The 27,111-nt window shown below is 43.8% G+C and overlaps 1 protein-coding gene across 2 annotated transcripts in view; it reads left to right on the top strand.

Moving 5' to 3' along the window:
- The window catches only part of Tti1 (TELO2 interacting protein 1), a 48,146-nt gene that overhangs the window by 4,973 nt on the left and 16,062 nt on the right, over window positions 1-27,111 (top strand). The window contains exons 1-4 of one of the 2 annotated variants that reach the window (XM_032904641.1): window positions 5,581-5,704; window positions 15,626-17,964; window positions 23,278-23,466; window positions 26,336-26,493. In XM_032904641.1, the coding sequence (XP_032760532.1) occupies window positions 15,666-17,964; window positions 23,278-23,466; window positions 26,336-26,493 (2,646 nt within the window). In that variant the 5' untranslated portion in view covers window positions 5,581-5,704; window positions 15,626-15,665. Of the gene's footprint in view, window positions 1-5,580; window positions 5,705-15,625; window positions 17,965-23,277; window positions 23,467-26,335; window positions 26,494-27,111 lie in introns of those variants that run through there. The other variant, XM_032904640.1, reaches the window with a different exon arrangement.

Here is a 27,111-nt window from a genome sequence, read left to right as displayed (position 1 = left end):
AAAGCGTTGGATCCCCTGGAGCTGAAGTTTAAAGTATTTGTAAGCTGCCCGGTGTGGGTGCTGAGAACTGAACTTGGTTCTCTGCAAGAACTGCAAGCTCTCTGAGCTGCGGAGCCATCTCCATCCCCAATACCGGCTTTTTTTTTTTTATTAAAATGTGTTTATGCCAACCTTCCTTCTACGGGCTCAACTGGACTCATACTCGCGTGTTCTTCTGTGGAAGTGTTTAGTAATACTGCCCCATGAGATGTCCTACAGTATTAGGATGTGTCTTTGTTTATAACACTTCCGTTTCACTTTTTTGAGTCCAGAGATCTGTAAATCTTCCCCTGTGATTCTTCATAGTAACTGTAATTAAATCTTAGACTCCAGGAGCAGAAACCAGAAAGGGATGGAAGGAAAAAAAAAAAACAGGAGTTTACTGGAATTCACTAGATAGCGGTAAGAGTTCCAAATCCACATTCAGAGCTCCGCTGGCACAGAAGTAATGGTAATGTGTCCTATGGGTAGCCATAGATAAGGTAAGTGCATTCCAGTACTATGCTCATCCTCAGCTGTCTACAAGGTCATCTCATACTTTCCCATCTACTATAGTTCTCCACAAATTCTTTCTCGATATGCAGGTCATACAGAGATGCTGCGTATCTGTCCACACTGGAAAGCACACATGAGAGAGAGCACAAGATACAGAGGTCCAAGGATAGAAACACCCCCACCTCCATGATAGCTGGACTCATTTGTCCTAAGCATAGGCAACACAGAACCCACAGTGTGCAAACTTGCATGGGTTGCAGCGATGGCTCCAGATCTGGTAAGGAGCATGAGTGATCTTGAAGCAGCGGAGTCACTGCAAAGTCACACCTCATCATGAATGACAGCCTCTTTGGAGCTACAGCAGTTCTCTGCCTTCTGGGATTTTGATATAGTAACAAAAATGAGACAAACACTGTCTGAGTTTTCAGATTAATTTGGAAAGTTGTTTGTGGTGTTCTTGTGTTGTCCTTGTGATGTCTGCAAAGCCTGCCCTACTATTCGATTTTATTGCTATTGTTGATGTGTGATGTTCCTCTCTCATGTTCTCACTCTCTTCCTTTTTGGTCTTGATACAAGTTTGTTTTGTTGATCTTTTCAAAGAACCAGGTTTTGTTTATTGATTGTTTTCTTGATTTTCTTCCTTCTGCTTGTTTTAGGTTAGTTTACCCTTTTTTTCCATAGAATCTTGGGAAATGAGTTAAGAGTTTTGATTTGTTGTAGTTTGAAACTGTTTCCTTTTTTTTTTTTTAAGGTTTGTTTATTTATTATAGATGAGTACACTGTAGCTGTCTTCAGACACACCAGAAGAGGGCATCAGATTCCATTACAGATGGTTGTGAGCCACCGTGTGGTTGCTGGGATTTGAACTCAGGACATCTGGAAGAGCAGTCAGTGCTCTTAACCACTGTTTCCTTTTTCTAATGAATAACAGTATTATAAATTTACCTCTGGGATGGGAATATATAGTTCAGTGGCAAAGTACTTACCTAATTCCCAGCTTCCATAAAATAAATTAAATAAATAAATAATCTGCTTCTTGATGATTATAGATGTTTTCATTTTTGTTAATTTGGGTCCTCTCCCTCCCCCTGACCCCACATGCACTCTCTGGTTTGCCCCCAGCCCTACACAGAGTACTTGAATTTGAACCCTTGTGCATGCTAAGCTAGTGCTTTATCACTGGTCAACAAATATGTAGCTTTGCAGGTCTGGAACTCAGAGAGAGAGACCTGCCTCTTAAGGGCTTCGTTTAAAAGTGTCCACACCACTCCCTGTTGCTGTACTGTCTTGAGTGCTGAGTTACAAGCATGTCCCCACCCTGGGGAAATACCGCATGTTTGTTTCATCCTTGTCCTTGGATTTATTTGTTTCTCTTCCCATATCTTCTTTGTTCCATGTATTGTTTGCTTGTCATGTTTGTGAGGCTTTTCCAAACACCCTCAAGATTTCAGACCTGATCCTGTTATGCTTGGAGAACATCCTCTGTATGGTTTCAATTCTTTTAAATGTGCTGAGGCTGGAGACTGGAGAGATGAGTCTGTAGTTAAAAGGATGCACAGTTCTTGCAGAGGACCTGAGTTAAGTTCCCAGCACTGAACTCCATAAATTCCTTATCCACAAAATGAGGAGCCCAAGCCCCAGGACGGTAAAGTGAGGCCCACACAGAGAACACGTATTTGACAAAGGATTTGTTTCAAGCACCCATTCAACTTTTATGCATGTGAATGTTTTGTCTGCATGCATGTATGTGCACACATGTGCCTGGTGTCCACAGAGGTCAGAAGAGAATGTTGAATCCCTTAAAACTGGAATTGCAGATAGTTTTCAATCACCGTGTGGGTGCTGGGAACTGAACCTAGGTCCTCTGCAAGAGTAACAAGTGCTTTAAACAATTAAACCATTTCTCAGCCCTATCACCTATCTTAACATCATTCTGTGGACTCTTAAAAAGAAAGTATAGGGGTTGGGGATTTGGCTCAGTGGTAGAGTGCTTGCCTAGGAAGCGCAAGGCCCTGGGTTCGGTCCCCAGCTCCGAAAAAAAGAATTTAAAAAAAAAAAAAAAAAAAAAAAGTATAGGGGTTGGGGATTTCCACTCCCATCGGCTGCCGAAAGCGCCCCTTCCTTAACTTCGGGCCCCACCCCTTTCCTTTGTTTTTTTTCCCCCCCAATAAAAATGAGGTGAAATGTATAAAAAAAAAAAAAAAAAAAAAAAAAAAAAAAAGTATATTCTGCTGTCATGGGGTAGAGTATTGTATACCCAGATACCTAGCATCAATCGTGTGTGTGTGTGTGTGTGTGTGTGTGTGTGTGTGTGTGTGTGTGTGTGTGTGTGTGTGTGACTTCTTCAGTGTTCTTGTTGACTTTCTGACTGGTTATTTATTAGTTGTTGACTGAGGAGTGATGATCCCTCCACTGGTTCTTATGCCTACTTTGTAGCTTTTTTATTTTTCACACATTTGTCGGCTGTTGTTTTATGCACGTAATTTGGAAATGGTATTTCTTGGTAGATTCATTCCTTAACTGTTATATAATGTTCCTCTGTCTCAGGTAACCTTGATCTGAAGTCTATATCTAATATTGCTCCTATTCCTTTAATGAACATTTGCATGGTAATATCTTCTCCATCTTTTGGCTCTCATCCTACATGCAACAATAAGTTATATGAAGTAAATTTCTTGTAAACAATCTTATAATTAGACCACAATTTAAAATCCATTCTGGCAGTCTCTGACTTTTAATTAGTATATTTGAACTCTTTACATTTAACATAATTATTGATATGTTAGAACTCAAGTCTGCCTCTTGGTATTGTTTTTATTTTGGTTATCTTTTTTCAACCTTCCTACTGGTTGCGTGAACAACCTTAGAATTTCATTTGAGTTACTTATGATGTTTTTATATCTGTGTGTGTAGCCTTTTCGATGGTTATTGTACCTTACAGGTTTGTAACTTACCAGTTCTAGCTAGGAACAAGACACAACAGTACTTCAGTGTGCTGAGAGTTTGATATCAAGCTTCTTTTGCTCACTTATTGAGTGAGGAGACCTTAGGCAAAGCTGTAATTCTAAATGAATATGGCCTTTAGTGTAGAGACAGACAAATAAGCTTTCATTTGAACCCAAGACAGCATTCCTTCAAACACCTGAACATGACTGTCAGTGGAGGGTTGAACCTTTTTCATTGCAGAATTCCTATTTTTCAGAAGGAGACCCTGCATAGACTACATGTCGCGGGGTTCCTTCCTACTCCTGGCAGACCTTGCAAACTTTTAAAGCCTTAGATCCTTACCATTCTGGCCCCCTCAGGATAGATTGTAATAGATCTAGTATGAAGCCCCCGTAAGCTGAACTGTAGCCCCTTAATTCTGATGAGCAGACAGCCTGGGAACCCCTGGTTTAATACAAAGAATACTGGTATATTCTTTGGAGTCAGGCTTGAGGGCCTGATATCTGTTGTGTGGGCCCCACTTCTCTTTCTGAAGCTTGGGCTCCTCGGTTTGTGGATGAGGAATTTATGGACATAAAATATCTAGCATGACCACATACAAAGGTTCATGAATTTTTTCCCAGTGCTTATGAGGCAGAGGCAGGTGGGTTTGTGTGAGTTTGAAGCCAGCCTGATCTACTTAGTGAGTTCTAGGCCAGCTATGATTACATAGTGAGACCCTGTCTCAAACAAAGCTAGCGTGGGATGCTGGGGAAGTGGCTAAGTAGGTAAGGAGCCTGCTACTAAAGCGGAAGATCCTAAGCCCAATCCCCATCCCCCACTTGGAAATCCACGAACAGGGTACTGTGACCTATGATCTATCCCTAGGGATATTTTCTTTTTCTCCACAGCACTTAGCACCACCTGTCAAACCAGATTACTAACCTATCTTGGAATATGACTATAAGCAGCATAAAATAACCACTTGGTGCCAGGGGGAAGAAATAAGCAAGGCAAAAGTCACACTTTTTAAAGCCTCTATTAGAGTTGGGGGATAGAGACGGGGATATGTCTCAAACTCATTGACCAAGCAGCCTAGCAGAGTTGATGAGCTTCAGATAAGTGAGACGCCCTATTTCAAAAACTCAAAGTGAAAAGCAGTTGAGAAAAGGCATCTGATGTCAACCTCTGCCTTCCACATTCATCAGTTCTTGTATACAAACATGTACACATCCACACTAACAAGTTCAACACACAAATGCCTAGTACAGTGCCTGGTATAGAATGATCTTTTAAACATTATTTCTTTATTTTATTCATACAAGTGCTTGCCTGTATGTATGTCTCTACTATGTATATGCCCAGTGCCTGGGGAGGTCAGAAGAAGTCATCAGATCCCCTGAAACTGAAGTCCTAGGTGTTGTGAGCCACTATGTAGGTGCTAAGAATCGCATCCAGATCCTCTGCAAGAGTAGCAGTGAGGCCTCTTTCGAGCCCCAGTAGGGTGTCAACCTTTAAAAGAAAAGTTAAAAAATATTAATTTTCTTTGTCTTCAGGAATTTGTACTGGAACTTGTTACATGTCTCTATGGTCCACATGTAGTCTTTCTTTCCAACAGCAATTATTAGAGGTTGGAAATTTTACAGACTACCTTATATATCAAATTTAATTCTTTTGAAGGAAGCTAAAACTTATGGAAATCACATAGCCAAGTACTGAGAGAATCTGGACTGTAACCCACATCATAAAAGCTCTGTTTGGGCTTAACATCTAAAAGGGGCCCAAGGAACAGCCACAATCTAAACTTGGTTACCTCAAAAACTGGTACAGAAGTGTTGTCCCACCGTGAATAAGATCAACTGCCGGAAGGAAAACTCCCAGAGAAGAATATGGTAGTTTTTATCCAGAATCCGGTCTGAACATAGCTTCATCAGCATTCCATCAAGTGAGAGAAGCAGACCGTGGGGTCATGACTGTTAGCAACATAAAATCCGTGGTGCCTGAAGCGAGAAACCAGCTAGGCAAAGGTCATGCCCACATTGAGTGAAGGGAGGAGATCCTGGGTGGAATCGAAACTAAGTGCCAAGAAGGGAAATCCAAGGCAGAGAAAGGAGATTGGGAGGGCCAAGGTGGGGAGGAATAAAGTTAAGTTGTAGTTTGAGAGAGTGGTGTTGACAAGACCTCGCTCTGAAGTCACATGTGGAAGAAGCCAGGAGGGAGTACGCTGTGAATTTATTCAGGGACGGTAAGTAGAAAGGCTGACATATGATCTCATCTGTGTCACCACAGTGTGAAGCCTGGCATGTGCCACTATGTCTCTACTTCCATCTGGTCTGTTCTTGTGGCAGGATTTTAGGTGTAGTCCTCCTCAGCATGAGTCCTCTCCTCTGTGAGCACTTCTCTGTTAGCATTCCACTTCCAAGCTCCTTCCTTTAGCAGCGCTTTTCTTTCTTTTCATTGTTTGCTTGTGTAACATGGTGAGTGCCTTGTGATCTGCCTGCCCTCTCCTTCATGTGTCAGTAAAGAAGCTGGACATGGTGGCACACACCTTAATCCCAGCACTGGGAAGCAGAGGCAGGTGGATCTTTGAGTTAAAGATCAGCCTTGTCTACAGAGTGAGTTCCAGGGCAGCCAAGGCTATGTAGAGAGACCCTGTCTCCAAAAAAATGAACAGGAAGTGTCTATAAAGGATAATGTGCTTCCTGTACAGAGTGCGCCATTGGACTCGCCCACTGTGGTATGGCACATCTCTGAGATGATGCAGGAAAGCTTGCAGAGGAGGACGTGATCCATGCCTCCACTGGCAGGTCTCATCTGCCAGCTCTGCAGTGGCACTTCTAGGACCACTAAGGGTACATTAAACTAAGAAGGCTTTAGATGACTAGCAGACGTGGCTGTCCACTCCTGCTTCTGTTTATTCACCTACTGTCTGAACTCCCAATTTACTTGCCCCGCTCAACTGTCCATCCCAGTGTCAGTTTTTGGGCCAGATGCCCCTGTTGTGTTCGTTAAACTGTCAACTGCAGCAGTCCTATGTCAAATAATCAGGGCTGTAGTTTAAAGGAGTAGAATCCAGGACTCTCAGGCTCTAAATCTCTAACTGTTCCTTCTGTAATTGACATATTGTCACACAAGCACGATTTCATGGCTGCCCCATAAAGCTATATGATTGCCTTTTATAGTCATATCAAAGTAGCAATGTGTTATACTGTCTTCCTTACAAAGATCTGCTTTATATTTCTGATCCTTAGCCCATGTTTTAGATGTCTGGCTGTGGTAAACCTTAATCTGGATGGCAGTCCTTTGAGCCATGATAGCACCATTTATCCATAGGTATACATTTGGTAGCTTCCATTCCAGGGTGACAGTGGGTGGTATCACCCTGAACACATCCTTTGGGCCCTTCTATAGGTGTTTCTGCTGGGTGTATATCAGTGTGGAGTGGCTAGATCATGGAACACACCTCTTTCCTGCAGAATTAGCTACTGCCAAAGAGTTTTCCTGAGTGATCGTGTTGCTTCGTATCCTTGCCAGCATCGACTATTTTCCTTTCCTTTACCCCCTGATGTATATACACAGTGATGGTGGTGTTTGTGGTTATTTAAGACAGTGTCTCCCTACATAGTTCCAGCTTGGAACTTGCTTTGTAGACGAGGCTAGCCTCAAAACTCAGAGATTCTTCTTCTTCCTCTGTCTCCTGACTACTGGGATTAAAGGTGTAAACCACTCTAACCAATCTTTATTATTGTTTATTTTATTTTATGTGTATGAGTATTTTGATTTCATGTATATATGTGCATGTATATATGTGCAGGCACCACACATGTGCCTAGTGCCCGAGAGGCCAGAAGGGGGAATAGGGTCCCCTAGAATTGGAGTTTCAGGTAGCTGTGGACCACCATGTGGGTACTAGAACTCAGGGTCCTTTGTGAAAGCTGTAAGTCCTCAACTGCTATGCTGTGCCATCTCTGCATCCTCCCAGCGGTTAGTAGTACATTTTGATGAATATTTCATACTTGTAGTAGTCAACACATCAGGTGTTTTGTTTTATTTTTCTTTTATGTGTCCTGTTTTAATATGCTGGTGTTGGGGAATCATTTTGTTTTATGACAATCTTAGCTGTAGCCCAGGCTAGCCTTAAACTCACTGTACAGTCCATGGTGGCATTGAGCTTGGGACAGTCCTGCCTCAGTCTCCCAAGTGCTGGAATGTAAATGTGAGGCACCATGCTAGGCTTTTCGGTACTGTTTAAGGACCGTTTGCTGATTGGGTGTGTCATGCCTAGAATTCTAGTACTCTGAAAGCTAAAGCAGGAAGGCTAAGGTCCTTCAGGCTACATAGTAAAACCCTGAGGGAGAAAGGACTGGGGGTCCAGAGTTTGCCCACATCAAAGTCACAGAAGTATTGTCATCTGTTTTCTTTGGGAACTTTTCTTTGTTTTGTATTCTACCATTTAAATATAGTAGGAAAGAAAGAAATCACCATAAGCTACAGTTCTGACTTTCTTGGTTCAGAAATATTCTTAGTTTCATTTCTGTTGCTATGATAAAATGTCCTGACAAGAAAGAGTATATTTTAGCTCACAGTTGCAGGTTACAGCCCATCTCTGCAGAGAAGTCACAGTGGCAGGAACTTAAAGCAGCTAGTCACATCATATCCACAGTCAAGAACGAGTAGAAATGAACGCCTGTGTGCTTAGTGCTCAGCCAGCTCTCTCTACTCTTAAAAAGTTCAGGGCACCAAACCAGGGAATGATGCTACCCACTTGTAGGCTGGCTTCCCACATCACTTACAACAATCAAGACAGTCCCCTACAGACATTACTGCAGGCCAACTTCATCTAAACATTCCTCACTGAGACTCTCTTCCCAGCTGAGTCTAGGTTGTGTTAAGTTGGTGATCACAAATGTCTTTCCTTCATCGAGAGAACATTCATAGACTTGTCCACTTACTATAGATTATATTCACACATTTTTACTATTGCTGTTGTTAATCTGGGGTTTTTTGGTTTGTTTTGTTTTTTTTTTTTTTTTTGGTTTTTGGGGGTTTTTTTTGGTTTTTTGGTTTTTTGGTTTTTTGCCTGCTTTATTACCTAAACCTTTTCAGAGTAAATATTTGTAGGAAAAAGAAGAGTATATATGTTTAATATAATCTTGGTCTTAGGAACCTATTGGGGTCTTACAGCACATTCCCATAGATGAGTAGAAATGACTATATATTTTTTCCAGATGGGGAGCCAAGTGATGTGGCATCTTTAGTTGAAAAGGTCATTCTTGAGCAGGTCTGATGGCACTTCAGCACTCTTAAGTAGTAGGGAGGCAGAGGCAGGCTGAGCTCTTGTGTTTGAGGCAAGTCTGGTTTATAAAGCAAGTTCATAACAGCCAGGACTACACAGAGAAGCCTGTCTCTTCCACCACATTTCACTGTCGCCTTTGCTAAGTATGTATGGTGTTGGCAGTATTCTGTATGAGATACTAGCTCTAGACCTTATTCATTTCCAAAAGTCCGTGTGTTTTTCTTTATGGCAGTATGCAGTAAATATACCATTCCAGGTACATTTATCTTAAAGTCAGATACGGTGAGTTCTCCAGTTTCGTTCTTCAGGGTTGTCTTTAACAGTCTAGGTCTTTTACATTCCCATAAGCATTTAGAGCACATTCCTTTCTTATTTGTTGGTGTGTGCTTCTTTACTTGTTTTGGGGCAGAGTCTGATTGTATAATCCAAGCTAGCCTCAAACTCAGAATACTTTGTCTCAGCCTCCCTAGTACTGAGGAGGTAGTGGCATATACCACACTGACTGACATAACTTTCTAGAAAAGTTCTGCTGGGGTTTTGATTGGGATCATGTGGACATTTTTCAGTGGTTCTCAGCCAAGACTGATTTTTGGCCTCCACAGGACAGTTGGCAATACCTGGAGACATTTTTAGTTATCATAGAGTGAGAATGCTAATAGCAGCTAAAATCAAAAGGGCAAGAAAACTGCTAAGTACCCAACAATTCTCAGGGCAGCCCTCCATCAGCAATTATCACCCAGCTAAGACGTCAGTAGCGCTGCTGTAACTCATGTTGGGCCGTGGCTGCCATCTTACTGTTTGTTTTCTAAGTGGCTCGTTGTTGGTTTTATTTTTTTCATACCCTCCCCCCCCCCCTTTCTTTTAATTCAGAGACAGGGTTTTACTGTGTAGCCTGGCTGTCTTGGGACTCACTCTGTAGAACAGGCTGTCCTCAAACTCACAGAAACCTGCCTGCCTTTGCCTCCTGTGTGCTGGGATTACAGGCATGTGCCACCATCATGTAGCCATTTTCACCTTCTTTCAGTCAGAAATATCAGTATCCCATTTCTACTGCCTTTCTAAGGAGGGTATTTGTTGACAGTTCCTCTAAGAGCACAACGTCTAGATTTTGACGTGTGTTTTACATCTCAATACAATGTATCTGATAACAAATTATCTGCCACTTCCTGGTACTTGTAGATTCCCAGAACACTGAACTCCATCCCCATTTTAGTTTCAGACCACGTAAACTGCAAGATTATGACTGACATGTCATTTAACATTGTTTATGTTGACCAGCTCCAGTTTCCTCATTCTCCCTACTTGCCATGCTTCTATCTAGGTTCATTTTTCCACTCTACTTTTTCCTGTAGTGAGTCCTGAGATCAATGAATCCCCTCAGATTTTAATCTAAAACCCAGGGCCTTCAGCCTGCTAGGCAGGCACTTATACCCCCAGGTATGTCTTCGTTTCTGAAAGGCATAAAATTCAAAGTTATTAGTTGTTAGCTGGTGTCACTTCTGGTTTTGGTCATGCCGTTGAGAAGCCATCTGTCAATCTTATTCTACTGCTTTTAAGATTTTCCATGTTGGCTAGCCATGGTGGTACACACCTGTAACCCCAGCACTAAGAGGCAGAAGCAGGAGGACCATAAATTAAAAAGCCTGACTAAGCTGTACAGGAAGACTGTCTCATGCTCCCACACCACTGCAAGAAAAAGTTTGTTTCTTTCCCTTTGGTTTTCATCAAAACTACTGTGATGGGTTTGTCTGCTTGCTCACCCTGGTCAGCTTGGGTTTGCTAGTGTTCTGGATGTGTGCACTGACTACTTTGCTTTGGACCTTTCTGTCATGCTTTGTTTAACGTTCTTCCGTCTGGCCCTCACTTGCCCATGAGAGCTTTCAGTGTCTCCCAGGTTCCTTTACCACCCACTTACCTTTCCTTTTGCTTTTTTGGCTTGAGTTTGGGCAGTTTTTATTGATTTGTCTTCCACTCAATCTTATCTGCTGCTAAATTCATTTGCTGCTAAACCTTACAGTGTGTTCTTAGTGATAGACACTATTTCTTAGCCCTATGTGTCTATTTGATAGGGGAGGGAGACATTTACTCAAAAAAGAAAGATTTTCAAGTTTAAGTTTTGGTTGTGTTTCTTATGGTTAAGGTAAAGTTGGTTATGAGGTCTCACTGTGTGGCCCTGGCTAGACTTGAACTCGTAATTGTTCCTACTCATCGTTCCAAGTGCTAGGATTGAGTCCTCTAAGGATATGCCAGCAGATAATTATTTTCAGTAAAAACAATAGTATTTTAGACAAGCATAATGGACATCTTTAATTCCAGCACTTGGGAGGCAGAGGCAGGTGGATTTTTGTGAGTTCAAGGGCAGCCTGATCTACATAGTGAAACCCTTTCTCAAAACAAACAGAGATTAATAATTTTGTTTAGGGGACAGTTTAGATAGCATAAAATCAAGTTGTGTGAATTAAGAACCAAACTTCTTACTAAGAATTTTAAAAGTCTACCTAGCTAGGTGGTGGTGGCCTTTAATCCCAGCATTAGGGAAGCAGAAGCAAATGGGTCTCTGAGTTCGAGGCCATCCTGGTTTAAAAGTGAGTTCAAGAAAGCCAGGCTGCACAAAAAAACCTTTTCCCAAAAAAAAAAAAAAAAAAAAAAAAAAAAGCTACTTAAAATAAAGTAGAAATAATCCTGGGACCAATAACTGTTCAACCAACTTTTAAGTATAATTATATGAGTTCAGTTTAGCTTTTGTTGAATTCATAGAGCATTCTTAATTCTAATTTTAGCTTTAATATCTTAAAATCACTTATTAAAAAGAAGGCAGCAATAAGTAAGTAATACTTTCAGATAAACAGAGAAGCTACCTCAAGAAAAATAGGACCGGCAAGATGGCTCAGTGGGTGAAAGTGCTTTCTCTGAGAGGTAGAAGGAGGGAGCCAGCTCTCCCAGGTTCCCCCCTGACCTACACACAGTCTGTCCATCCATCCATCTACCTACCTACCTATCTTTTTTAATTAAAAAAGGGGGAAAGGAGTGTTCTTCTGTTTCTTTACAGTGTTAATCTTATTATTTTTAGTTTTTTACTTTTTGGTTTTTACAAGACAGGGTTTCTCTGAGTAGCCTTATTTGCCCTGGATCTCTCACAGCGTAGACCAGGCTAATCTGCCTCTGCCTCCCAAGTGCTGGGGCCACCACTGCCTGGCTAATCTTGTTTTTTTGGTTTTTTTTTTTTTTTTTTTTTTTTTTTCTTTTCTTTTTTTTTTTTTTTTTTTTTTTTTTCCGGAGCTGAGGACCGAACCCAGGGCCTTATGCTTGCTAGGCAAGTGCTCTACCACTGAGCTAAATCCCCAACCCCTCTAATCTTGTTTTTTAAAGACCTCAGCTGTTTCAGTTATCTGTGGGTCTGCTTTTCTTGTCTTTCCTGTGGAGTGTCAGTTATGTGGTCTTGTTTCTTCACAAGTTCAGGGGCATCTTACCTATGAGAGAGTTTATAAAAAGATTATTAGTGGTTCCATATAATATTATCTTCTCAGAGACTCATCATACACAGGAGCCAAGACTGAACTTAAAGAGGGACTGAGCTGGGTCACCAACCACGTATTTAAAGTGTGAGGGCAAACCTCCAGTTTTGTTACTCCAGCTTTAAAGAACACCAAAATATCTCTTGGTATTTCAGCAACAGCGTTTCCAGAATCTTGTATTTTGACGTTTCTCTAAACTAGGTTTGTCTCTAGACCATTGTGTTCTCTCTTTTCTCTAGTGACAGCTCTATTCTGTGCAGGCCTCCAAGATATACCAAGTTAGGGTGGGGAGCTGTAGACCCACTCACTTTGAGCATGCCCCTCCTCTGTGCTATCAGTCCACTTGTCTTCTGTGTTCCCTCAGGTGTTGGATGCTTTAAGAAATGACTTTTGGGTGGATGTAATGACTCCTCTAATCCAAACACTTCAAAGGCTGAGGAAGGTTTGCCATGAATTTGAGGGCACACACACACACACACACACACACACACACTTAATTTGTAATTTGACTTTTCAGTCATCAGTAAGAGTGTTAGTCTGTCATATCCTACTCTACCCTACTTGAGAGCAGGATTTCAAGAATCTGTAGAGATGCTGAATGTCTCCCAGGGCCTTTTCTTACTTCTAGGTATGGGATTGCCGTTATCCTCCCAGACCCCTGGTCTAAAGACATACATGCTCAATGGTAGCCTCTCAGTACTGTAATAGAGGTATGTGCTAGAGGCGGTAGGAAAGGGAGACGTTGTCAGTTGAAGTGTGAATTCAAGAAGGGCCAACACACGGACAAGAGGTGCAAGGGTGAGGTGGGGGCTGTTATAGTTGGCCCAACATGAAGTTGGTTTAGAGAAGCATTGATAGAGTGGAAGTAGCAAAATTGAAGGCATGGTGGGGTTAAGAGGTGAATGAAAGCAAGCAGAGATCCCAAGGCTTCTGGCTTGAGTGAGAGTCATAGATGACAAAGGAAAGCCATTCTGAACATGCCATTCCCTCTTTTTCATTCGGCCTATGTCCATATACAGTCTGATCTTGGGACCCTGAGGCTACCCTGAGGGATCTCCACCCACCCCCTCCCCCAGTTATTTTTCTGAAACTCCTAAGGTCAATTAAGAAAGATGCAGAGCCCCCAGGCCATTCCCCCAACCTCAGCTTTTTCTGAGTTTTACGTGTTATATACTAGACATCCGCATGAGTATTTTATGTGAAGAAAATTTTCTACACTAAAAGAAGAAGAAAAAGTCATTATTTTCTTTTTTCATTCCTTTTTCTTAGGTTTCTATTTTGGTTTTTTGTTTGTTTTTTGTATGTCTGTGCTTATGGTTCTGTATCTGAGGGGAGAGGTGCTCATGCATGTAGGCCTTAGTGTCATCCCTCAGGAACCATCCACCCATTTGTTTCATTTAGACAGAGGCTCTCATTAGGGCCTAGAGCTTACCAATTAGGCTAGACTGACTAGTCAGCCAGTCCCAGGAATCCTTTCCTACCCCAAATGCACGCCATCACACCTGGCTTTCTTCATGTCGTTCTCAGAGAAGATTGAACTAAGGTTGTTGTATTGCACAGCAAGTGCTTACCTGCAGAGCCCCTCACTCAGGTTTAAGCTAGTTTCTGTTTGACCTTCCAGGCCACTCACTGGATCTCAGGAATTAGCCATCATCATTATTATTTCATCAAGTGGACTTTTTGGGTATAGAAAATCATAGTTTTAATGCTAAGAAATATCTTTTGTTGTATACTTGAACTTGTCTAGCTGGTCCTTTTATTTAAAGTCTCATCTGCATCTAGTAGTGGTCCTACTATAGGTAAGCTTCACCACCTTCAAGAGTCTGAAATGTGTTTCCTGTCTCTGACTGCAGTTAGCTTCCTTTCCTACTCACTAATCCAGTGACGAGTACCTCAGGCAAGAGATGCTACAGATAGTGAGAATATTAGCCAGTACCCAGGGGAGTGTCATTGGTCTTCAGCCAAGCCTATGGCACTCACATTTGGCATTTTCCTGATCTAAATGAGGCTTGGAATTCTTTCTTGGCCACAGATGCCAGAAATACCCTTCCTCACAGGGTCTGTGGAACTCCAGCTGCCAGATTCCTAGTGTCTGATTGTGTGCCGGAGCCCTCTCTTCTCGGGTACCACCAGCTCAACTCTGAAACGGCCCAGTCTTGACCCATACACACACCATGCTCCTCTGGCCTGCCAGCCCTGTGGCCACTGGATTTAGGAGTACTCACTCATGCAGATAGAGATGGACAGCCAAGGAGAAAAGTGCAAGGCCACCCACCAGACTAGACGATACTAATCCAGTGAGGGGTGATCTCTTCATTCAGTGCCAGCATTTTACAGTACTAGACATTTACAGTCTGCAGCTTCAGCTCAGTCCTGAGTACCCTTGGGCCACAGGTTTGCATCCTCCCAGCATGCTGCTCTCTTTTCCCAAGGGGAATGTTTAGACTTTTATTTCTCTATTCAAGCTCTGTTTATTCTCTTTTTTGCCCATTATCTGTCTCTGAATTTGAAGAAGAGCTTTCAGGCATCAAGCTGTTCAGCCCCTTCCTTCCTCTACACCTGTTTCCTTTGCTCTCCTGCACTCCATCCAGCCTTCTGTGCTGCAGAAAGCTCTTCCCCCATGACGTCCATGGCAGTGTGCACTCCTGATCTCCTTCTCTCTGCGCACGCTCTTCTTCCTTTTGTGCTGCTGTCAGCCTCACCCAGCCTGATCCTTCCTCCGTATTACCATACACAGAAAGATGATCATAGCCTCCCAACCCCCGACGCTCACTTCACTCACTTAGAGTCTCTCAGTGACAAGTACAGGCAAAAGGAATCTCCAGAGAGGGGGAAGAGGGAGAGAGTGGAGAGGGAGAGGAAAGAGGAATCAATTGTAAAGGACGTAAGAAAGCCTTCTCAGGTGCTAGAAACGCTATCTGTAGGTCTGTACATGCATGAAAACTTACACTGACTTACCACGATGGTCTGTTTTACTGTATGTGCCTCTTTCAGCAGCCCAGGAATTAGAACCCAAACTCGGCCTGGCCCAGGTCATGGTTCAGGCATGCTATTGTGAAACTCAGTAGTTCTGGCTTTCCCTGCTCCCCTCCTCCCTGCTCACTTAGAACCTAAATGTAAGTCTGTCCTAATCCCTAGAGACTGTAGCATATGCTTACATCCCTCACTAAGCTGGGGATACTCCAATAATAGGAGCCAGTTCTTTGCAGTTTCCTTGTTCCTCCTTGCAGTGGCTAGCACATGGGACCCCCATAAATGTTGAATGGATGGTTAGGTGGGTGGGTGGGTGGATGGACCTTAACTTTGTATTTGCTTTGAGCCTAACCCTTTTAACTGAGAAGCTTCTCTCCTCTAGCCTGCAGGATGTTTCCTCAGTAGGGGAAAGCGGTTGTACGATGGCGGTGTTTGACACTCCCGAGGAGGCTTTTGGTGTCTTACGTCCAGTCTGTGTTCAGCTCACAAAGACCCAGACAGTGGAGAACGTGGAACATCTGCAGACACAGTTACAAGCCATAAGTGACACTGCCCTTCAGGAACTACAGCAGTACATTCTCTTCCCCTTGCGATTTGCCCTGAAGACCCCAGGGCCCAAAAGAGAGCGTCTGGTACAGAGTGTGGTGGAATGCCTCACCTTTGTCCTCTCTTCAACATGTGTGAGAGAGCAGGAGCTTCTCCAGGAACTCTTCTCAGAACTTTCAGCTTGTCTGTACTCTCCCAACTCCCAGAAACCCGCAGCTTTGTCAGAGGAGTTGAAATTGGCTGTGATCCAGGGACTTAGCACCTTAATGCACTCAGCTTACAGGGACATCATTCTGACTTTTTATGAGCCCTCCATTCTGCCTCGTTTAGGATTTGCTGTGTCTTTACTGTTGGGCCTGGCAGAGCAGGAGAAGTCAAAACAGATTAAAATTGCTGCCTTACAGTGTCTACAGGTTCTCCTCCTTCAATGTGATTGTCAGGACCATCCAAGGCCTTTGGATGAACTGGAGCAGCAACAGCTGGGGGACTTGTTGGCATCTTTCTTACCTGGAATCTCAACTGCACTGACCAGAGTCATCACAGGAGACTTTAAACAAGGTCACAGCATTGTCGTGTCTTCCCTAAAGGTCTTCTACAAGACCGTGGGCTTCATCATGGCTGATGAACAGCTCACAAGGATCCCAAAGGTGCGAGCAAAGCCCGCAGTTGAGCACAAAGTAGCAGCCCTGATGATTCACAGAGAAGCAGACTGGGTAAAAAGTACTGGTGACAAGTTGGCAATCCTTATTAAAAAGATAATTGACTGTGTCTCTGTTCACCCACACTGGAAGGTGAGGCTGGAACTGGTAGAGTTTGTGGAGGCCCTGCTTTTGAAGTGCAGTCAGTCCCTGGTTGAATCCACAGGTCCCCTCTTGAAGGTGTTAGTTGGCCTAGTGAATGATGAAAGTTCTGAAGTGCAGGCCCAGTGCAATACAGTGCTAAGGCGTCTTGCAGATCAGAAGGTAGTAGTGGGCAGCAGAGCCTTGGCTGATATCTTGTCAGAAAGCCTGCATTCATTGGCCACATCTCTTCCCCGCCTGATGAACACACAAGATGATCAGGGCAAGTTCTCTACCCTTTCCCTGTTACTTGGGTATCTGAAACTGTTGGGTCCCAAAGTACATGTAATTCTCAATTCTGTGGCCCATGTGCAGCGCCTTTCCAGGGCACTCATCCAAGTACTGGAGCTAGAGGTGGCTGATGTCAAAATGGTGGAAGAGCGGCGATGGAATTCTGACAACCTCAGTGCTTCTGCAGAGGCCTCAGCTGCACGGCCATGGAGCAGAGTCCAGAGGCGATATTTCCGATGCTTCACTGACGAGAGGGTGTTCCTGCTCCTTCGAAAGATCTGTCAGCTTCTGGGTTATTATGGGGACCTGTATTTGCTTGTGGATCACTTTATGGAACTGTATCATACATCTATAGTTTATCGGAAGCAAGCTGCCATGATCCTTAATGAACTGGTTGTAGGGGCTGCTGGACTGGATGTGGAAGATATTCATAATGAATGTGCAAACACGAGCCCAGAGGAATTGAGAGAGATTGTGAAATCTATACTAGAGGAATACACGAGCCAAGAAAACTGGTACTTGATTACCTGTATTGAAGCTGAGGAGGAGGAGGAGGTGATGATGAAGCAGCAAGGCCTCCAGGCTGTCACATCTGGTGTCCACACCTGCCAAGTTGTAGCCTTTCCAGCCCTGTCAAAGCCGAGTCCCACTATCTGCTCCATGAACAGTAACATCTGGCAGATATGCATTCAGTTGGAAGGGATTGGCCAGTTTGCTTATGCATTAGGAAAAGACTTTCGTTTGCTTTTGATGTCAGCTCTCTATCCAGTACTAGAGAAGGCTGGAGACCAAACCTTGCTCATTAGTCAAGTGGCTGCTAGCACCATGGTAGATATTTGCCATGCTTGTGGCTATAACTCTGTACAGCACCTGATCAATCAAAATTCAGACTATTTGGTGAATGGAATCTCTTTAAATCTGCGTCACCTTACTCTACACCCTCATACCCCAAAAGTCCTGGAAGTCATGCTTCGGAACTCAGATGCTAGCCTACTTCCTTTGGTAGCAGATGTGGTTCAAGATGTCTTGGCCACCCTGGACCAATTTTATGATAAGAGAGCTGCATCCTTTGTCAGCGTTCTACATGCTCTACTGGCAGCATTGGGTATGTTGAAAGCCCTTTTTGATGCCAATTGAGATAGCCAGGGTCCTGGTTTTCCTATTCTTATTTTATTCCATGTTCATGAATGTGCGTGCTATGGAGAACATTGGAAAGGTTGTCTCTCCAACCCCACAGGGGATTGTTGGGCTCCACTGTTTATTTTTATACTTTGAATATCTCTGCCATTTATTGAGCCCTGCTCTATAACCGGAATATAAACCATACAGGCTAGCATTTTTTATTTTACAAATAAGAAACCAAGGCTCAGTGAGACCCTGATAAGGGATAAAGTTAGATTTGTGGCAAGTTTATTCTTCCCAGTATACTATGCTTCCCAGTATACAGGTGCTTCTTAGAGCTGGCAGCACCTGTGCTAGTAGAGACCAGGAGCAGCCGGAAATGCTCAGCCACAGAGAGCTGGAACAGTACATAGAGCCTTTCTTTTCTTTTCCTTTTCTTTCTTTGAGTAGTGGTTGGCTCTGGGGATTGAACTTAGGACTTACATGTGCTAAGCAGGTATTCTACTACTGAGCTCCATCCCTAACCCTCCAGTAGAATTCTCTGATGATGGTAATATTCTGGCTCCTCTACCCAGCTATGTGTGGGTACTACTGGGGAATTGAATATTTTGGTTCAGTTCCCTTTTTAAAGACAGGGTCTCACTCTGCAACCCAGGCTCCCTGGGAACTCATTATAAAGCCTAAACTTGGAACTTGCAGCATTCCTCCTGCCTCAGCCTCTCTAGTGCTGAAATTACAGGGGTGAACCATTACATCCAGTAGGGAATTGAAATTTTAATTCTGTTTAGTTTTTATAGCCATGTGGACCATACTGGACAGCAGTAATCTAAAAACTTTAAAAAAAAACATTTATTTTGATTTCAGGCGTGTAAGTATTCTGCCTGCATGTATGCCTGCCCGTGTGCACTTGGTACCTGAAGAAGGCAGGAGAGGGCGCTATCTCCTAGCACTGGAGTTAGCGTATGAGACAGCATGTGAGTGCTGGGGATTAGACCTGGGTCTTCTAGAGGAGCAGCCAGTGTTCTTAACTGCTGTGCCATCCCTGCCTCTTAAGTGCTGGCATTAAAGCACTGTAACCATCCTTAACTTTTCTTTTAAGATTTGTTTGGGGTTTTGCGGAGGGAGAGAAATGGGGGGTCTGTATCACATATATGCAGTGTCCTCAGAGGCCAGAAGTGGGCATCAGATCCCCTGGAACTGGATTTACAGGTATGTGTAAGCTACCATATTGTGCTAGGAATTGAACCCATGTCCTTTGGAAAAGTAGCCAGTATTCTTAACCACTAAGCCATCTCTCCAGCCTTTCCTTTTAACCTTTTAGTTGTACAAGTTGACTTAATTGTCTCTTCTCTATTTTGATTCTGTTGTGCAACCATTAACATGGCACAATTTGTACCATGAAAAACAGACTTGGAATGATACCTGTAATCCCAGCTGCCAGGAAACTCAGGCAGGAGGATCATGAGTTCAAGGCAAGCCGGAGCTGTATAGCACGAGCATGTCTAATCAATAAACAAATCCCTCAGCTGGATAGTTAATCATTGAATGAAAAACACTGAGCTGTATTCTGGTGCCTTTATCCAAAGAGCACATCTCCAGTGCTGTTAGTAGGACAGAGAAATTTTCGCCTCTCTGTCAGGTTAAAACCATGTGAGAAACTTCCTCAGGAGAAGCAGCTGCTCTGAGGTGATGTTTGCGGTGTTCATTCATTCATTCATGAACATTCCCAGACAGTGTGAATGCTTGTTTCACTCATAAAGAATGCCTGCTATATGTCAGATGCTACACTAAGTAGTGAGGATAGAGCAGGGAACAAGATAAACAAACTCATGGAGCTTCCCTGATACTGAGAGGAATGATAAACAAGTAATGAAAGCATTAAGCAAGCTCAGGAAGCCTCTGATAAGCGCTTTGAAGGAAATGAAAACCTTATGCAGGGGACAAACAGGGATAGGCTGCTCTAAGTTGCATGGTCAGGGAGGGCCTCTCTGGGAAGTACCACTAAGGCTGTGACCTAAAGATAGAGGGGGCTGCCAAGCTGTATGTACATGGCTATGGCACTTTTCCTATGATTCTAAGAACACTATCAGCAGAATGGTGTGAATACTATTCACACGCAGGGATGAAGTGTTTGGAGAAAATGTTGGAGAGAGTATAATACAGGGTTAAACAGGAAATACGGAGATCCTACTGGGCACACAGGCCAAGAGAAGAAGTTTGATCTGGACTACAGTCTCTCAAACACCATGACAAAGTAGCTGAGGCTAAAACACCCTAAAGGAGGGAAGGTTTATCTGGTTTCAGAAGTTTAGTCCAAAGCCCGTTCTGTTGCATTTTAGAGTGTGATAAGGTAGAAGCATTTGGTCAAGGGCCATGATGGAGAAAAGCTGTTTGTGCCATGGCCACCAGGACTTCCTAGGCTTGCCTATTACTTCTTCCATCCAGGTCCCATCTTTTACAGTTGCCACCAGCTTTCAAAGAGTACCACTAGCTAAGGGCCATGGCCTTTGGGAGGCATTTCAGATCCTAACTGTAACTCCTGTCTGTGGTAATAGTCACTAGCGAAGCAGCTGATAAACCCACACAGGTCTAGACTGGCTTGATCGTGGACTGAGACCCCTAACTACCTAGGCATTACAGGCTGAGACCAGCTCTGTGGCCCACATGCCCATCTCTGCTACACTGGGGAACTAGATTATATGTCAGCTTAAAATGTAAACATTTTACAAAAAGGCTTAGGAAGCTGGAGGGATTTTTCAGTGGTTGAGAGCACTTTTGCTCTTGCAGAAGACCCAAGTTCAACTCCCAGCACCCACATGGTGGGTCACAAATATCTGTAACTCCAGTCCCAGAGTACCTGATGCCCTCCTCTTACTACCTCAGGCACCCGGAACACAAATGGTGTACAGACACATACATGCAAGCAAAACACCCATACATAAAAATATGGACAAAAGTGAAAGCATAAGAAATGCGTCTTTTTAGGAGGGTAACACATTTGGATTTTGGAATTTGAATTTTCTTAGATTCCTGATGTCTTTGGTAATCTGAAGGTATAGCACTTTCTAAAATTGAAGTAGAAGGGTGGGGTCTACATTACAGAAAGGAAAATGCAGACTGTTGAGGCATCTGGGACATTGTGTGTTGAGGTGGGGGTGTAAAACAAAATTGGAGATGGATTTTCCACAAGTTTTGAAGCAAACCAATATGTAATTGCATTTTAAATAGTAAGTCATAAAATTAATGCTCACTCAAAGATCACAGCAGCACTTGATGCTGCCATTCCTACTTGTCATCTATTGCCTAACAGATGGCCTTTCTTTTAAGATGAGAATGGAAGTTTGCTTTCAAAGAACTTCTGGAAAGTCATGGAAGAACCAAGCACATGTTTTAGGGCATTGAGTTACTGAACATGCATGCTTCATAGGCATTGACTAAAAAGCAACAGGTGCCCCAGTGAGAACAGAAGCATTCACAGCAGGGATGAACCAGGAAGTCGTCCTGTCACAATCCGCACTGGGGGTGGGGGTTCCCCATTGACACAGGACTGGGGTGCTCTTACAGCTGCATCACTCCCTACTGTGTCATAGCACTAAGTCTAACCAGCCCTTTCTGGGTTGGCATTTCAGCCTTTTCTCAGCCTTGCCACAAATTACATCTGCTGCACTCTCTTTTGCCTTCAGTGTATCAGTAGTATAAATTCCTAAAAGAAAAACCTGTTGAAGAGTTTTACATTTAAATGTTTGATTGAGAGTATCAAATTGTTCTCCTAAGAGGTTGTACCAATTTAAGCTCCTTCAGCAATGTAAAAGTGCCAATTTTGCCACACCTTCACCCATACTTCCTTATTACTGAGCTTTTGATCTTTGCTAATCCAATAGGAGAAAATAGCACCTTATTATAGTTGTACTTTGCATTAAGAATGAGGTTGAGCTTCTTTTCATATGCTTAAAACCCATTTGTGAGCAAAGATGTTCCAATCTGACATGGCTTTGAATGTAGAAAGAATCTGCAGTGTGAACTCCCAGCAGTGGAAGTGCTGTGGCTGGACTTTAACCCTTTGGGACCAGCACCTTAGAGTGTACCCAGAGCCTAATTACACCTGGGAATGGGGCACTGAAGAAACAGCACACTTAGCACAACTTTACTCCCTGCATTCAGCAGGTTCAGGCAGACAGGTCTCTGCCTTTTCTTCAAAATTAAATTAAATTTTAAAAGGCTGCTTAACTCTATGTGTAAGAACTTCCAGATAGTGGCCAGGACACTGGCATCTCAAGCATCTGGTAAATGTCTCAGGTGCCTGACCCTGTCACCTCCCTTTCGCTATTCTGGTGCTGGGCAATGGCTCCTTAATGAAGAGGAGATTAGCAGGTGCAAAACGTGACAGGTCTTTGTCCTGTTGTCTGCAGAGGGAGCGCATGGACCAGCGGCTGTAAGATTGGAGATGTTGATGCTTCATGTTTAAGTATTCAGAATCTTCTTAAAGGGAAGACTGTGAAGGGCCTCAGTATCCAGGAATGGCTGAGATTAGAACTGCTGTAGTCAAATAAGGAGTTTAGTCCCTGGTGGACACTGCACATTCACCCTGACCTGCTGCCTCCTGGTTTCCTGTCATGATCTCTGCAGAGGCCTACAGCCTCTCAGAGCACAACTGAAAACCTCGGGAATGGCTTAAAGTTTTATTCTGTGGTGACATGTGAGAGGCACTGGAGCATTTTCTGTTAGAGTCCCGCGTGAGAAAAGAGATGTCTTCTACCAAGGAGCACATCTTGTCCTCAGAGTTACATCATTTGTCTTCCTTCTCCTGCCTTGTGGTTTTCATTCTGCCTGTTTGAGTTCCCACCCTATGCTGTGGGCATATTAGAGTCAAGAGTTCCTTGGTGAAGATTCACATACCAGACAGTACACACAAAATAAACACAGTACAAAATACATGGGGAACGGCATTGTGCTGTGTAAGGGATGGCTTTACTGGGAACTGTTTGGTTGTTCTAAAATGTAAAGTGATTTGGAATTAGCCAGATGTAAAGAAAGTGTTCTGGACACTCAAGAGCGATGTATATATGAGTTCTGAGGCAGGAAAATGCCTCACATACTGAAGCCACTGAAAGACAGCAAGTTGTCGGGCACCCAACTGGAGTGGTGGTTGGGGGCAGGGGGCGGGGGTGGGCAAGGAAGTAGTCAGTGTCTGGATAGTTCAGAGCCATGCCAGTCTTGCCAAAGAGCTTAATCTACTTATAAAGTGGGAGTGCCTGTCATCAGTGACCCAGGTCATCATGATGATGTTTTCTTTCAGCACATTGGTTCCCAGACTCAGGTTCTACTGGGCAACTCCAACAGCACAGTTTAGAAGAAGTGGCGAGGCAAACGCCAGCAGCTAGCAAGGCTAGCACCACAGCTGAGGACATCGAGCGGTTTGTGCTGAGCTATCTCCAGGAGAAGGATATGGCAGAGGGGAATGTTTCTGACCTTGAAGCTGAAGAAGGTAATTGCTATTTATTTTGTTTTCAGTGGTTCCTTCTTAAAACAGATCATTGCGAAAACAGCAAAATCATTGCAAAAAGTGAAAGAGAAGAAAAGTTGCCCCCAAACTTGTGCTGTGCACACAAACGTGTGTGTGAACTGATTCTACTTTCCATTTTTTTAACAAAGTTTTTTACCTGGTTGCTTCTGTTTTACATGGTTGCAAATAGTTTTTGTTTTGTGCTGATGAGGACTGAACCTAGGACTTACCACCACTAGGCTCTGCCGTGTGCCCACTGCACCAGAGTCTAACTGGACCACATCCTTTCTGGGTCTCATTAAAAGGACACACACTCCAGGGTTTCATGATCAGTGTTGGAGTGGCAGCTGCCAAGCGTCCATGTCCCGTGTGAAGTGGAGGTTGCCTCTAGCCTTGCTGTGGTGAAGAGTGTGGCAAGGGTGATTCTGTGTGTGAGCTTCCCCACCTACATGCATCTCCAAAACGCTACAAGTGGGGTTTCTTGGTCCAAGGTAAGAACAACATCCGATGCTGACCAGATTGCCTTCCAGACAGTCAGATCAATCTACACCTTCCTAACAGTGGCAGGGGTGCAGAAATTACTTGGTTCACTTCTTTCTATTTTGACAAGTTAAGAATGGCTTGTTATTGCATTTTGCATGCCTTTGATTAATGCCCAAGTTGGACATGTTTCTTTATGCTTTTTCCTGTTATTCCCTCCCCCCAGTTCCACTGTCTATTCATAAGCTTCATCTTTATTGGTAGAGAAAGATTGCAGTGTTTTTCTTGCTTATTTATATGAGAGGAGGGAAAAAGAGAGTTCAAGCCAGTATCAGCTCTGGCCTCTTGTTTTATTCACAAACTCAATCTGGAGCTTCAGGTCACGGAAGGATTAATAAATTATTAGAATCGCCTCTGCAAATATAAAATGCCAAGTCATAATGAGCTTGGTGGTCTCAGGACTGTCCTAAATCGAACTGAGTCCCAAATTAGTTTGTTAGGTTGGAAGTGAGCAGATTTCTTTTTTTCTTTTTCATTTTCCCATCTGTGCTCTGATTCTAGTAAGTTGGAGCCAACACATTCATCCAGGATAACAGGAGAGTTTAGTGCCCAGGATAACAGGAGAGCACAGCTTGCCACAGTGAATGCAACAGAGCAGTGGAAACAGCACAGGTCCAAACAAGGCTCATGCAGAGCGGAGCTGGTATGGCCCCTATGACAGAGTGCTTGCTCTGTTGTAGCCTGCCAGGCTCTGTCTTCCGTTTCTTTGCTGAGCCAACCCAAACCTTTCTATGAACCACACTCAGACCTCACACAAACCTGCAGTTGTGAAGAGGGGGTGACAGGGTCTGTCATGATCAAAGTTGTCCTTCTAGTCCAAAATTCAAGTTCCATCAATGAATCTGTTCTTCTGTGACTAAGTACTCTGGTTCTTGGGCTGGTAAGATAATTCAGTCAGTAAAATGCTTGCTGTGCAAGCATAAGGACCTAGGTTTGATCCTCAGAATTCACGTAAAAAGCCTGGCATGAGCTTGTAATCCCAGTACTTAGGATGTGAAGGCAGGCAGGTCCCTGGGCTCTCTGGCCAGCTAACCTAGTCTATTCAGCAAGACCAAATGAGAAATACTGTTTCAAAAAACAGGGTAGATAACTTTTGAGGAACAAAGCCCAAGTTTGACTTCCAGCCTTTATATACATGCATGTGCACACGTGTGCGCACACATAAACACACACACACAATCACACAAAGATCTTGTTCTAATGGATAGTTCTGGGATCAGTTGGAATGAATCAAACCTTCCTCCAGAAACAGAAGCTCACATACCTGAAACAGCACTCCACATCAGGCAAATTTCAAACAGCAGATCTCCTCTATCCCACTCCTCCGAAGAAGAGCAGGCCAGCCCTGTCACTCTTGAAATTCCCAGTCTTCATGAGTGTTTGATTTCCTTGATTTCACCTTCTCAGCTTCTATGGAGACTGGTACAGGCTGTATTATAAGTTTCAGGTTTTCCAACAAAGGAATCTGAACCAAGAAAAAGTTATGGACGCAGTGCCCAGCCCAGTGGGAATGCTTACAGCTGCTGATGGGACAGTGGAACAGGCTGGGGCCTCTAAGTAGACAGAAGAGTCCTGTAGGGTGGGGATGGGGCTGGGTTTCAGGCAGAGAGATGATGAGAGCTGTGACATCCTCCTCAGTCTCTCTTTGTTAGCAAACGGATATATGCCTTATCCCTTTGGTGCAGGTGAGGTGATGTACAGTGGAAGGATGTATTAACAGGGTGTGGAGTGCTCCAGTCCAAGCCCCATATCTGTGTATTGCACCAGACTGCCTTATAATGTCAGCTCAAACCAAAAGATAAAGAAGGGTAGGCGTTGCCATCCAAAGACCCTAGTAACAATGATAAGCTTCAGCCCTCTGTGGTCAAAGGATGAATCAAACAGAAGAGAACAGAGAAAAGGCCACACCAGACACTGCCCAGCCCAGGGCTTCAAATTAGAACTGTGCCCTTAAAAGAGTTTTAAGTCATCTACTATCCTGCTTCCTATCCCTCCCAATATATTGTTATTCTTCCTCCCGTGCAGAAGTTCATATCACAGAGCCTGTGTTGCATCTGCAGGCTATAAGGTGGGGTGCCGCTTACTGAGCAGCTTTGGCTGACCTTAGACTCTGATACCCACCTGCCTCTGCCTCTGCCTCTGCCTCTTGTGACTGTAGGTGTGTGCTCCACACCCAGCGAACTTCTTCACTTGTGTAACTTAGCCTAAATTCTTTACAGTGCTTCTCTGGATTTTCCTCTTAAGTCCTATTCTGGAGGCTGAAGCTGGCCGTCACATTGGCCACCTTTCTAAAGCACTCTCACCAATTCAGTTCTTTCAGAGGAGCAGTCTGTCCCTCCCAGAGTGGATGAGAGGGACGCCCTTCCAGACGTGGAGCCACCACTGCCAGTGCACATCCAGATAGCCAAGGACGTGATGGAGCGCTGTATCCACCTGTTATCAGATAAAAACCTGAAAGTCCGCCTCAAGGTCAGTGTGTGGCCCTTCTCTTCATGGGTAGGGCAGCAAGTCTGAGGTGTGTTGTGGTCCGTGGTAATTGGGTGAACAAGCAGATGCCCTCACTTCCTGGTCCATGCTTGATGTTTATAGGAAGCATCAAGAGGAGATTTTCTGTGGGATGACAATTTTAACATCTTTCTCTGTCAGCTCAAATGCCAAGAGGGGGCTGAGTCCCCAAGGCAAAGAATGTCATGTGCTTCGAAAGGCTCTCATTTCTGTGCTGACTTGATGCAGGATGCAGCTTCTAGTGACTTCAGGTAGCTGTTCTAAGCCTGGCCTTTATTTCTCTCCCTATCTTCATCATGGGAAAAATCCAACACTCTCTACAATCTGACTTCCTCCTGTGTCAGCAATTCCCAGGCAAGCCCCCATCACGAGGACTGAGTCACACGGGTGACTCAGCAAAAGGACAATGGGGAAGGGGACCGCATAATCACACCAGAAAAGTTCTGAAGCCAAAGAGAAGCATCACTTCTCCTGACCCTAAGCGAGAGGGAGAACAGCGGCCTTGTTGCTCTGCATCAGTGGCCTGGTTAAATGACAGGGTAGGCAGGGAACCCTGATCCTTGTGTTATGGCCAGGGTCAGC

The sequence above is a fragment of the Rattus rattus genome, chromosome 5 (genome assembly GCF_011064425.1).
Source record: "Rattus rattus isolate New Zealand chromosome 5, Rrattus_CSIRO_v1, whole genome shotgun sequence".
Lineage (NCBI taxonomy): Eukaryota > Metazoa > Chordata > Mammalia > Rodentia > Muridae > Rattus > Rattus rattus.
This window is presented reverse-complemented; position numbering and strand designations above follow the sequence as displayed.